Source organism: Enoplosus armatus, chromosome 21, assembly GCF_043641665.1.
Source record: "Enoplosus armatus isolate fEnoArm2 chromosome 21, fEnoArm2.hap1, whole genome shotgun sequence".
NCBI classification, from domain to species: Eukaryota; Metazoa; Chordata; class Actinopteri; order Centrarchiformes; family Enoplosidae; genus Enoplosus; species Enoplosus armatus.
The window spans coordinates 10,812,289-10,826,622 of NC_092200.1; the positions used below are offsets into that span (position 1 = coordinate 10,812,289).

The 14,334-nt window shown below is 41.6% G+C and overlaps 1 protein-coding gene across 1 annotated transcript in view; it reads left to right on the top strand.

Annotated features, from left to right (window-relative positions):
* Positions 1-11,364: 11,364 nt before the first annotated feature.
* The window catches only part of dok6 (docking protein 6), a 38,536-nt gene continuing 35,566 nt past the window's right edge, over positions 11,365-14,334 (top strand). Inside the window, exon 1 of the mRNA XM_070928376.1 lies at positions 11,365-11,441. Coding sequence (XP_070784477.1) covers positions 11,376-11,441 — 66 coding nt within the window. The 5' untranslated portion in view covers positions 11,365-11,375. The remainder of the gene's footprint in view (positions 11,442-14,334) is intronic.

A 14,334-nucleotide genomic window follows, 5' to 3' on the forward strand; every position in this document is an offset into this window, starting at 1 on the left:
ATTTATAAAGGATGCTGCTATGTGTTTTTTTGTATTGTTATTGTAATTTCCAGTGTGATGGGTTTTGTTTGTTTGTTCACTTATTTTTCCAAATAATGTGGTTTAGTTAAAACTCCCTGCAGGTCGGGAAGTACACTCATCCCTCAGAGTTGTCATTCGCTGAACAAAACCTATGTGTCTGACTTCATCATGCGTCGCATTTTACTGCAATGTCGCTACCCCAGAGATGTTTTCAGGTCATATCTATTCATCTCCCTTTGACATTGATAAACTGAAACAATACTATGCAACGACTATTTCGTACAGTATGCAGGGGAATGGTCAACAGATATATTTGTTCATTTTTACCAGCTCTCAGCTTTCTTTCAAGCTGCAATCAATATAGTGGGTAATTCATTGTATTTCTGTCACTGTTTCTTTGTGCATTATATATATTTTCCTACCTCAGGTTGTTAGGAAAAGTCCATTTTGCAATAAAATATCACAACCACCAGTTCTCTCTCACTCAAAGTCAATGTGATATTTCTTAGATGCTTTTTCCAAAGGCACTATTATATTTGGTCTTTCTACACTTAAAAACTGCATACAGTTTATTACATTATTATTATTGGGTTTATTATCATAATCAACATCTAATGTATTGCAATTCAACTTGCCTTTAAAACTAAAACATCCATGATGCTATATTACAATAAATATTTGAAAATACAACAGTATCTGCTTTTGAGCCACTGCCCCAAAAACAGCAATTCCATGAGATGTAAAATCTAGCTAGAAATTGACAAATGCCGTCTTCAAACTTGTGTTAGTATTGGACTTCCTGCTGTAAATCTGTGTTGGCTGTGGTGATAGGGTGGTGCTTTATTCATATTTATGAACATTTCTTGTAAGTAACATGATCACATGTTTACTTGTGCTGATTTATCCCAGCCTCAAACGCCACGCTGCCTCAAGCATAGTCAAAGATATATCTGGGATGAGTATTTTGAAGTTGCAGACTTTGACAGGAAATGTTCTCTGAATAGTCTACAAATGAAAAAGCTGCACATAACATATTTTAAAATGATCAAATATTGCCACTAGGAAACTCGGAAACCATGTCCACAGAAGGCCGTCAGCGGTCCTTGAACAGTTCACCTGATATGGGCCATAATACCCTCATTTTAAAGCTGACAATCTGCTCTAAAACCTTATCAGCAATGAGTAATTTCATATTTGTTCTAACTCAGTGGATAAGCATGCAGAACCAAAACACCAAAGATCAAAGTACCTCAGGGAGTCACTGAAGTGGTAGGTTTTGTGGGATGAAGACTGAACCCAATCCCCCAGACTTCCAGATCCATTGCTGCACTCGAGGGAGAAGCCTGCGCTAGTGACGAGAAAGTCTCTCAGGATGTGACACGCCCCTCCCCAATACCCACACCAATTATTCATTCAAACCATGGATAGCGGAAGTGTTTGATTTTGTATGTCCCCGCTTTCCTCTCTGGGTCTGTCACCAGGGAGCAAAGTCGTCACTCCTCATTTGCTTCTGAGCAGCAATGGAGCGAAATGACCAATCTGTAATGGGTTCCACCATATCCATGTCCGAGAGTGTTATGCTGTCTAGAGGCTGCAATAGGTTGTGACTCAAACTGCCAGTCTTTGTTATTCCCCAGACAAGTGCTAGTAAATCTAAAACATGATGGGTTGAATATACAGCCACTGGCTCTGTGACACCGATGTGACTCGATATAAATGCAATCTTGTTAAAGGAACTCTCTGTTTTACTGTGTATGTGTGGTAATAGTAATCGCAGATCTATCTGCATTAGCAGATTTAATTGCACATGTGGGAGAGTACATGCTGCATGCACACTGACCCAGTGGCGTGTCCAGACTTTTTTGACTTGGGCACAAACTTATGCAGGGGTGGCATGAAGTAGGCCTACGTGCGTGTGTGCGCATACAAACACACAAACACACACACACACACACACACACACACACACATCAAAATAGCATTTACCATTTGTCATATTTACTTTAATTACTAACATTACAGTATCTTACAGTTTTTTTTTACATTCCTGAGTTAAAAAGTTTGATTCAAAAGATAAGTAGACCTACCAATCACAACACAACAAAGTGGCACCATTCCAATGTAGTATAAAGCTTCCATACTTCATTCTTTAAGTCCTCAAAAAGTAATTATACCTTCAAAAGTAGGCTACATACAAAATAAAACAATACATATTCAAAAATACAGACAGAGTATAAAGTACCAACAAAATGAAAATAAATAAGCCTATGTGGACCAAATATTGTAGTGACAAAACAGTAGTTGCAACACAGCCCAAGATACATTTGTTAATTACAACCATTCTGGACATTTAAAACAATTTAATTCACCTGTTCTTGTGTTGGCTTGCAAAAATGAAATATTCTACTCATCAAACAGTTTCACCCCTGTACTGACCCTCACACAGTATGGAAAACAACTTATTGGTCGTGAACCATGGGAAAAGGGAGATAACTGTTGACTTCTATTACCTCATTCAGGCCGTGCAGTTGCCTACAAACACACACTCTGCATGAAAAACAACATCATGTTCAAATATGCGTGCACTTGCTTGCTCACACATTCATGCATTTACACCGTGACACATCATGTTAGATTAAACCCAATCACTTGTGATTGGCTGAGCTCTGCAGGGGAAGGGGCCGCGGAGTGATTGATAGGCCGTCCATGTGCACCCAGATCCTGTGAGAAAAGAGAGAGGCATACATCAGCCAGGTGTCAAAATTCACAGCAGGGTGTGGTGATAGGTGGCGTTCGGGGGCTCCGAAGAATGAAAGGCAAGAGGATGAGGAGGAGAATGAAAGGTAGAGATTGGAGGGACAGAGGAAAGGGCAGAGAGATAACGTGAACGCAAGAGAAAACAGCGTGAAGTTTTTATTCTCTGACACCTTCATGAGCATGACATTGGGATACCATCTGCAGAATTTCTCATCTTTTCCTGATATCTAGAGTTCATAAAAACAACAGATTCAAGTGTCATTAAATAAAGTTTTCCAGGAGCGGTCTTATAACATTGTTGTCTGCTGCTAGTTAAAACAAAATGCTGCACAACTTCAAATAATTAAGTAAGAGCAACAACACATGAGTTGATGGTGATAGATTGTTGTGTGCCTTCATTTGTGACCCACCAGACAGACGAGGCTGCATCAGGAGCAAACTGGCAGAGCGACAGCAATAGGCCTATTAGGACCAAGGAGACAGTGCCGTGAAGACAGATGGGATGAAAGACAAGCTTGCAGCTAGCAGGGCCTGCATGGTGCCACCAGTGTTTTCAGACTGTCGTTTAAAATAAGGAAGGCCATTAATAACCTCCTCACTGTGCTCTGCTCAGCTGCAGTCTGGCGCTTCTTGCAGAGCTAAATGTGGCGCTGCATGGCAGCAGACTGGCAGACTGTGTCAAAGAGACCATATACACCTGAGGAGAGGGAAGGAGAGAGAGTTTGTATGTGCTTCTGCATTTGTTTGTGCTGTATATATGTGTGTGTGTGCATGGGCTGTATATTTGGGTTTAATTGTATTTTTTCACTTGCTCACCTGTTTGTTTATGTGCTATGTCTGTGCCGCCTGTGCTACTATGGTTGGATGGGAATCAGATTGCAGTGATGCAGTCAGGGAAGCCGTCAGCACCTAGGTGAAAAGTTATGGTTGCCAGTGGTAATGACTGTGTTCCTTCTTGTCAAACCTTTACTTTGGCAGATGAACAAAACATAAAATTTGACAGGGAGTGGGTTTTTTCCCCTCATGATCCAAAAATATTACATGTCCACAGCCACACTGTGAATGTGTTTTTGCAAAGATGGAGTGGGTACTTTGGTGGAGAAAAAAATAAGCTTTTCCTGAGTGGCAAGGTGACTCATATAATTATTGAGTTATTTTAGGCCTCTGTGCTTTTAAAACAACCCTCTGACAAATCTTAGACATTTGATTTATAATAACCATTCATTACCAACGGGCTCTCCTGTGACCAACCCACCCAACTACTTGACTGAAATTGAAAATCTTATAGCATGAATTGAAATTGGTGCTCAAGTCCATTCAGTTGGTGAATTCTGCTGGAATACCAGATATTCAAATAGTTACTTTATGTCGATATTGATGTGCCAATCAGGTGCCAGCAATGGATGAAAATCTTGTGTCTAGTGTTTCTATGCAGACCTCTCAAAATGCAAAGGAATATGTTACATGGTTCCCCCATTGGACAGTTCTTTCTGAGGTGTGAGCAGTGTGACCTAATACTGTCAAACCAATGGTTACCTTCACGTGAATGGTTATGGTGTAATCTGCAATGTGAGCCTTAGTGGCGCACATTGAATCCTGGAACAAAATAGTGCCATTGGAGAGGGCTGAGGTTGCAGCAGCTACACGATGTCAGCAGCTCAGACTTTGCCACTGTGTTCTACCAGGTTAATTGCAGGAGGTTTTAACAGATCAAATACTCCCTCTTTTTTTCAGTCCAACACAAATAAACGAGGCTTTGGAAAAATGAGGAAAATGTTCCTTTTTTTGTTAGAAAATTAAGAAACATGTGAGTTTTTGGTCTTGCGAGATTGTTTTGTCCATGTATACTCAAGTGAGTAGAAAACCCAATTAAGAACATCTGGCAAAGTTACTCCTTACAGATTATGCTAAACACAATATCTACATATTCACATACTCGCTGTTGGGCTGTCTCTCACTGTTGTCTTCCCTCTCGTACACAGGCATCTCTCTATGCACACAAGGATGAACGTGCATTCATCTTACTTCCGTCATGACAGGCACGACTACAGCCATATTCTTAAATTCTTTATTACCAAGGAAAACAACTGCACATCAGGTGATTTATTGTCAACAATTTACACACATAAGACACTAACACTAACATTTGTTCCTGTATAAACGGGTGTCAATGAAGCAGTTTTATGCTCTGGATGCAGATGTGGGCCACATGTAAAAGCCTTTCCTAAAACAAGCACTGTGGAATGGGGAAAGTTGTGCTTACGGTACCTCTCCAGGAGGGGCTGGCTGCCTCCCAGACTGCACTGCTGTTAGATCTGCCCCTCAGAATAAATAATGACCAGTCCACATCATCTGGACTCTTACAGAAACCATTTCATATCTCCTCTTTGAAAGATTGTAAGTTGGACCACATTTCAATTGATCATTGTTTCATAGAAGTCTTACTTATACAGTGCACTTTTCCACAAGAGAGCTGTCTAAATGGGCAGAAGTTTCCTGTTTATCCTCCAGATGTGGGTCAGTTGAGATTGCATTAATGATAACAATAATAACAATAACTATAGCTCAGGAATGTGGCATCAGTCTTCACACACAAAGCCATGGATAATAGAGGAAATGGATTGAGTTTCAAAGAACCCTGCCTATCCAAGGCGCAATCAGACGACCTGCGTGTAAAACAAACACTTGTTTGCAAAGGAAAGGAAAATAAATGTTGAGAAAGAACTGGAACAGAGTATGAGGTGCCTGGCAAGACAACAAGGAACAGTCTGAAAAGCTACATACAGTACAGTTGAGGGTCATGGCCAAACAATAAGGCCATGCATGGCAGATGGGCGCACACACTCCTTTGCAGTCAGTCATAATACAAGAAAAAGGAAGTGGGAGAGTTTTGGGCCAAGGCCTGGAGGGCCCATGGGTAATGGAAGAAAAGAACAGCATGAAAAATGAAAAATGAAAAAACTACAGTTCATAGTAAACTACATCAAAAGGAATCCCAGAATAAGTTTGTTTTCAAGTTTTTCTACGAGTCAGCAAAAATTATTCCTTTTGTAGCTGCCTGCAACACACGGTACAGGAGACAGACTTATGAGCAGTGGGCGATATACCAAACACAATTCAATGACAGAGGTGTACTGGCATATTTATATTGGGATCATGGTCAGGGAGCACAGAGTGCAAAATATAAAGAGCTGCAACGAATCAGGCGCCGGCGATGGGCCGCAAAATCATGGAGGAGGCTGTCCCCGGACTCTGACGTCATCTCTGACCTTTCGTGTATTTACAGAGGAGGTTTGATTTCCACTCTTTTTCCATGCTCACACATGAGCCGTTGTGAAGCCGGGCCCTGGAGGTAAAAGAGTAGCTTTGTCCCGACCTGGACGGTGAGCGCTGGAGTCATGTGCTTCTGCCAATCCTTGAAGAAGGGCCCACAAGCCGCGGCCATTGAGAAAAGCACAAGCATCACCTGTTTTATATTAAATCTGTCAGATTAAATAAGGAAGCCAATAACCTGCAGCTCTTGAGGTGCAGCTTTTGCCAAATTTGACCCTTTGCTACTCTGATCATACTTGATAAAACTGCTCTCAAACTGAGCTGAGGGACAGGACAGACACCTTTTGCAAAGAAATTCATTTGATGCATCTATTGTGATATTAAGATGTGCAGTGATACAGATGTCTTCTTCTGTATTTCAAGCAACAACAAACCAGGAAGCATCTTGGTTTCTATTTGGGGGTAATGCAGCGTGTATAGGTTTAAAATGAAGATGACAAATAACTTGCATTGTAACTGACTGATTTTTGTTTTTGTGCCGCAAGATAAACTTTCTGTTACACAACCTATATGTTGCCCATTTATCACCCCGAACAAGTATTGAGATCTCATTATCATACAGTAGATACATGAAGACATTTAAGCAGTCCTTTCAAAGTACTAACGCAGCAGGCAATATTGCCCTCTACAGGGCATACATATTAGTCACGCTTGTCTGTCTCTACTCTTTTTTTTTTGTGTGGTTGTGATGAGTTAAAGAGACACAGCTCCACCTGAGATGATGAATGTATAATTACACAGTGTTTAGAGGATCAGGGGCTGTAAGGTGGTCCTCCAAACTACAGGCCCTGGATTACACCCTCTTGACATTTAGCTTCTGCCTTGTCGAGGTTTCCTTTAGCATGAATCCTTACTAGTTTCATGTCCGGTCTTCTGTCGTCCACCCTGACCTTTGACCTCACAGTGGAGGGCGCAACAGAAATAAAGACAGCGAGGTGACAAAGACTATGAGGACATCTACAACAAACATCAGTCTTCAAGATTGATCAGAAAATTCCAAAAGATCTGATATGAATGAATCCTGGGATCTAATACGTCAAGTGTCTCTGAGTATGAAAGACGATTAAAATTAATGAGATGGTCACATGAAGGACCTGGCCAGTGATCCAAGACCAGCCACTCCCCCCCTTGGAAAGTTGATGGACTCAGCCTCTGGTCTCCAAATTAGCTGCGTAGCATGAAACAAAAAAAAAGAAGAAGAAGAAGAAGAGTAAGAAAAAAACAGGCGTCTCATCACTCTTGTGGGAGTGGAGGGAGGAGGCACCTGGTTTACTCCTCTATCTTCCACGAGGTGAATGTGATGAACTGTGGATTCAGCCTCCCCCGGTCGTTTTTCTGTGAGAAATGCTACAGCAGCAGAACAGCTACGTCTCCAGAGATCCAGCCCAGGGTTCAGCCTCACTGTGACACAAGATGGACCCCAATTTAGGACACAAAGACTGGGTCAGACCGGCAGGAGGTATAGCCTTTCCTAGAATGATCCATACCTTTTCTATTCATTGTGCTCTTGCCTCTCCTATTCCTATTTTTATATTTCCCCCCTCTGCTTCACCCTCATCTGTCTGCATCTCTTTCCTGCTCTCCTCCCCCCTCTCTCACTCACTCTTCTAACCATTCGTCCCCTTCCATTACCATAATGATCATTAGTGTACCTACACAGTTAACTTCTAAAGTTCTGACTCATATGCTCGTTTACAATTACAATTATAAATCTTCCCTGAATGCAAATGTGCACTTTATCTTGTTTAAGATGGCCAGAATCTAAAGCAGACAGTCATGAAAGGTATACCTGCTAGATTACCTTGCAAACGAATTTTCACCAGCAGACGTGCTGCCACCAATTAAATCTCCTCCTCAGCTCTTCAGATAACGTTTTTTGGTTAATTTGGCAATGCCAGGAACCCTTGTAATGGGCTGCTATGCTCTGCTCATACACTCGCCTGTGATTAAAGAAAAGGACCCTCCCCAATAGCCCACTCTCGCAACTCACCTTCTGGAGGACAGAGAGGCCCTCCAACCACTTCTACTTCTAACTGTTATGGAGTAAATCACAAACATGTCATGGCCTGATCCTCTGGGACTGCACACAACCTTAGGTGTCCCATATTGTGTGTGACTAACCAATGTCCTCCTTGGATGGCCAAGGACCCGCTGAGTCCAGAACAGCCCACATCTCTTATTCTGAGAAATGGGCTTTTTTTCTCTTTCCACCCAAGCCTTTTTTCCTCCAGGCATTGACATTTAATCAAACCCAAATCCCATTGTGCCTATTAACACATCAGGCTGATACGGAGTGCTGTAAAAAGTACAGGAACCCGGAGCACAACATTACCATAACTCTGCCTGTGTGATCTCTATTTCCTCTCCTCCGCCCACATGAAAATGCTTACCTGGCAAACAACAAAGCATGGAGAGGCATTTCTCTCTCTCTCTCTCTCTCTCTCTCTCTCTCTCTCTCTCTCTCTCTCTCACTCACTCACTCATCCCCTCTTCCACTCATTCACCCCTGCTTATCTTTTTAGGATGTGTTAATTATTTAGCTGTGCTCCTGAATGTTCGCCAAATAGCACTGAGACAAACTAAGCATCTAATGCAAAGGCAGTTTTAATATTTCACCAGACCATCAAAAACCATCTAAAGTTTGCCTCCGCCTCAGCTAGGACTAAATAAACAATTCAGGGGTACTTTTTAGGGAGGCTTAAGTGCTTTAATGGATGGCGTGGTTTCTCTGTGAGCGGCTCAGTCTTCCCAGTATTAATCATCGCAGACGTGAAGGGACTTGGATACGTGATGCGGAACGTCTATGAAAAATGGTGATGATTATGAGGTCAATACCTGATAAATTGCCATATTGGACGAGAGTTTGTTTTCTACAGCTCAGCAGATATTGGCTGCTTTGCTCGTGACCTTGATGAAGGTCTCTCTGCTCTTGGGCGACTCTCAACACATCTGACCCTGTTGGCAGCCGCTCATGTATGTCAGGGCCATATGCTGGTTTGTGTGACAGCCTCTCTTCTATACCTGCCGACCAAACTATTTGTTGGTCTCGTATCACGGCAGGAAATTACTTCCCCAAAACTAGGGCAGTTCTTGGTAATAACAGTCACCAGAGCACAGTACTTAGCGCAGTGAAAAGACATTGTTGCTGTCAGCATTGTTTTCTTAGAGAGAGGATGACGAGGCAGTGGGAATGGAACGGGGCCATGTTGTACAAAGAGGATTATAAAGACAAAACAACTTTGACAAGTCTGAAATTTGAGGACACTTCCAGGGAGACATGAAGACTATCAAAGTCAAGCTGTTTGTTGGAGGGGTGGCAGCTTGATGTTCGTTGCGCCCTTGTGAATGCGACGAACGGGACAGAAAATACAGAGTTTTTACCTCTGGACTCAAAAGCTGACACTTGACAGAAAAGCACTTCTCAAAGTGGCAGCCATCTATGTGTGCTGAACAAAGCCCCCCCTCTTTCTCAGCAGAGGACATTTTCTTTCAGCGCAACACAACAAATAAATAAATTAGTATGAGCAATGGGATAATTGTGAGGAGCTGAAAAAGACTGGCTGGAATATTTGTGTCCTCATTTATAAAAGGAAATCTGTCTTCTGATGCTGCCACATTAATCTATGGCACCTTCTTATTGTTAGATTGAAGAGTGTAAAATAAAGGAATCTGTGAAGACGTATTCTGGATGTGAAATACTTAGTCATATAGTTGTTTATATAACTCTGTTACATAAGCCATCTCTCTTCTCCACGTTTTAATCAACATAAGTAATGGCGGCCCCTCATATCAATATACCTGAGCCATCTGCTCCTTAATACCAAGGATTTCACTCTGCGATTTGCACAACCCGAGCTACGCCTCTCACTACATCCCGATCAGGATTACAGCTTTGGCAGGGATCAAAATTTGTTTCTGTGCTTTTATTTTCAGAGCTGTTTGATTGCCAATCTGCAGCATTGTGTCTACATTATACAAGCTGCAGGCGGTGGTTGTATGCTTTGCTTTGTTGTATACATGTTATTTGATCCTTTAATAAGGCACTGGACTATCTGGTTTTTATTATTCAACAAATCAAACAACATCAATTCAAGGCCACCTAATAATGACAAAACATGGTGCTCACGCACTGGCAATCTCAAATTGTATTTCCTTATTAGCAGGCCGTCTGGTGAAAAATATGGAAATTATATTCATACTCAGACAGGTAATAACCAAAAGGCAAGGTACAATGTGTGTTGCAAATTAGTCTGAACACTAAGCTCTGTTGTACATTTGCATATTTCTTTGAACATATTGTTGGGGGAAAGAATCTGAATGGTTATTTCAAAAGTTACATCAAAATTCACTAAACAAGTAGTCTTATTAAACACGTAGTGTTATAAACGATCAAGGGGAGCACTCATAGCTCCTCACACATGATTTTAGTCATCAAAAGGATTGTTGCCTGATTAATCTATTAATTGACTAATTGTTTCAGCTCAAAACATAACAACATAGGAATGAAGTAAATATTACAATGACACTGTCGGAGTGCCAGGCCAAGGATCAAAAATCCTTTTAAATTTTGGCGAATGAAACTTTTCATCCGCAAGAGGAAGAATTTGGTATTTCTTTGTTCAAAGGTTACACAATTCAGCTTTAAAGTTCAAAGTACATATTTAATATGCAATTATTTCACTTCAGAGATGTGACCATGATATCATGACTAAGCTCATTCCTCAGGTAGGAAACAGTCGACCAAGACGACTAATGTCGACTAATCCACTAAAGGCAACCCCAATCACATGGTCAATTTTAAAATAATAACAATGGCGAAATTAAAAAAAGAAAACTCTCAAAGTGAGAGCATTTTGTGTTAAATGATGGCTTGATATTGAAAAAAATATCAGGTATCCCCCCTTGAATGAAAGACACCCCATCGCACCCTCCGCAGCAGTTCTCCCCCACCCCCCTCACTCTGTCGGGGATGGTGTGGTCCAGGAAGCGCGCCTCTCCTCTGCTCTCCTCCTCTCTGCTCTCCTCTCCGGCTCCAGTGAATCAGCTGACGAATGGTATCTCCCTCCTCTCCCGGATGGATCGCGCCGCTGAAGCCGGGCAGCCTGAGCGCTGACACAGGAGCAGGTTGCCCACCGCTCGCTCTCCTGCTGCTGGATGTCACGCCGACCGACCATCACGTAAAAGATTTCGCTGCCCAAAAAAGAGGTTACTTTATTTAATTTGTCCCCCCCCTCGGGCAGGAAGCTACCCGCTTCCCCCTCACCATGGCTTCCAACTTCAACGACATAGTCAAACAGGGATACGTGAGGATACGGAGTAAGAAACTGGGGGTGAGTATTGTTGCACTTGCTGTCTAGCGCGGTGGTGGAGGAGAAGGAGGAGGAGGTAGTGGAGGAGGAGGAAGAGGAGTTCCAGTTGTTTCAGCGGCGGCTGGATTAAGAAAGAGGCTTTAATTGCTCCATAGGCAGCCGTCCTGCTGTGAGCTCTTCAAGAGGAAAAACAGATTACAGCGCGAACAGCGGCCAAGTTTCTCTCAGTGCATTGTGCAAGAACACTTCTGCACAGACTGGGATGTTGGCAAAGTCTACTTGATTGACAGCTGCTGTCATGTGGATGTAGTTGTAAACCACACCTTTGTTTTCAGCTTCTAGCCTGTGACTTTATTTTCATCGACAACGTTGGGCGAGACCTGGTTTTCTGACTGTGTTATGTTGCAAAGATTTCAGACAGATAACACACTTTTCCAACCAGAACTGTAGTTATGTAAAAGAAAAAAGGGCAAACTATCTTTTAAAGAGATGTAAAAAAGCTATATTAAAAGCTAATAATCTCATAAAAGTTGTTCTGTTAAAGTATGATGACAGACATTAACCATGCCATAAAATATTAAGTTTAATAAGGTCACTTATAATTGAGCACCAGAGGCTATAAGTCTCTTTATCGTAGTGCATGGTGCAAATTAACACCATGTTTTATGGGTTCTAGGATGGACAACATAATAGGAATACTGGGAATGCTATTTATCACTGTACAAGTTGTCATCAGCCTTTTATCAAATCATGATGAATTATTCCCAGTGTTGAAAAGTTCCATTGAAAGCCAGCTGATTTGGTGTGATGGCAGCTCTTCAATGCCTTGATGATGGATTTCCTATTGAGGTACAGGAAGGAGAAGAATGGCCTGACTGCTTAAATGGAAACAAATGATATATATTCATTTATGAGCGCCTTATTGTCTGACTCATAAAGCCACCTGCTTTTGTTCATACTTCCAGCTCGTTACGCTAACAGAGCGGGCTCACTCCACTCTCCTCTGATGAAGTGTGATGATGGAGGCTAATGATCTCTGCCTCCTCACATTATCACCTGGCTTCATCAACACTGTTCTGCTGTTGTTTGCTGCTATTGAGGCCATGTTTGATTACTCTTTAAGAGTAATTGTTGTTGAGTAAGAGGAACCTTTGCTGCCCTTAAACACAAGCCTGATGTAACAAATGAAAGGACGTTTGTTGTTGTTAACATGCAAATGAGCTTGCTCACATACAGTTGGCTCAGTTTATTTACTTCTTGCATATGCTATGAGCTAGATGCATTTAGAAAAAAAGTGTTGGTGTGTGTGGAGAGCCTATGACTTTGCAAAGCAAGTGAGGACGCATGCTGTGTTGGCTGTGCTTGAGGTATGTATGCCATATCTCTGCCAGCTCCACATCTCATCCTGCTGTTTGTGGAGAAAAACAGTTTGTGTCCTGATCGCCCACTCCCTCAGCCCTCCACCGCTCGCTGCTGTTTCATCATAGAAAAGACATGCTGCGATGGCCTCAGAGGACCCCAGTGTGGGCAGATAGAAAGTATTTATCCATCCACGCTAGGGTTAGTTATTCCAGGCCAATTCTCATTCCGAATCAGTTAGAGGAAAAAAACAACAACAACAAAATGGAGCAGGAACTGGTATCTGTGTGCCTGAATCAACAGGCAGTGATACAGTGCATCTCTGTGATCTTTCTTTCTCTGGGGAAAAACACCTCATCAGTGCTAAATGGCATAATTTCAAGCGTTTTGTATTGCGTTTTGAGAAGGATGAAAATCCAAATGTGTGACGGGCACACACATGCGTGGGCTAACTGGAAAGATACACATCTGGGTGGAGGGGAATAATATTTAGAGTTGGCTAAAGTCCAAAAAGTGTTATTTTTGCAGTCTGATCTCAAACATGATATTTTATTTTATTTTATTTTATATTTGTCCATTTATTTTTTTTTACAGTTTATGATGACTCAACAGCGCAATTATGTTTCTGTCTGTGAAGAGAGACTTGAGGCATCATTATCCTGATATGTTGTACAGAGAATCAAAACAGGAGGATGCTGGATACAAACAACATACCCAGAGTCAGATTTAGTTACATGGAGGGGACAGATGCACTGGCCTCTTTCCTTCTTAGGATTCCTCATGCATTTTAGGCATTTTTGCATCAGAAATGATAAATTGATCATCAAAAAAGTTGTTGCTGATCTACTAATCAACTAGACTAATCTGTTCAGGTCTAAAACCAAAGTTCTCAAATGTTAAATGTATAAACACAAGCAGCTGTAGAGTTAAGAATGTTGAGTTAAATAAAAAACTGTCTAAAACGGGGAAAATTAATTTGATTCAAATAAGGAGCCATCTCCTCAAACGACAAGTTAATAAGATCACAAGAACCAGCCAGTAAAACGGCTACCCTTATTTTCAATACCGATGGATCTGCTGATTCTTTTCAGGATTGATTCGTTGATTGTTTTTGCTTATCACCAGTCTAAATATATAAAACAGATATATTCAGTTTACTGTCACAGGAGATAAAGAAAAGCACCAAGACCCTACAATGGCTTCTCAACTGGAGTTATAGGCCAGAAAGGTCCCGGGCGTTTTCCTCCTCATGTGATGGTTTTTTAATGTTTTTTTTTTCTTCTTTTTAGTTCTTTAAAGGTCTCCCAAATATCACATATCAAGCCTTTGCATCACAGTTGACCTTCTAATGCTCCCATCTCAGTCTCTATTGTAATGCTGTGCCTTTTGAAAATGTATTATACATTATTTTTCATTAGAAGGTGGTACAGTCGAGTGGTTCTCTTTATGCGATATGTATTAAAGTGGCCACACCAACACCAACAGCTTCGGCTGAACTCATCAGCATCCGTCAGTGTGATTGGCTCATTTCCAAACCCCATCATGTGTGAAGGTC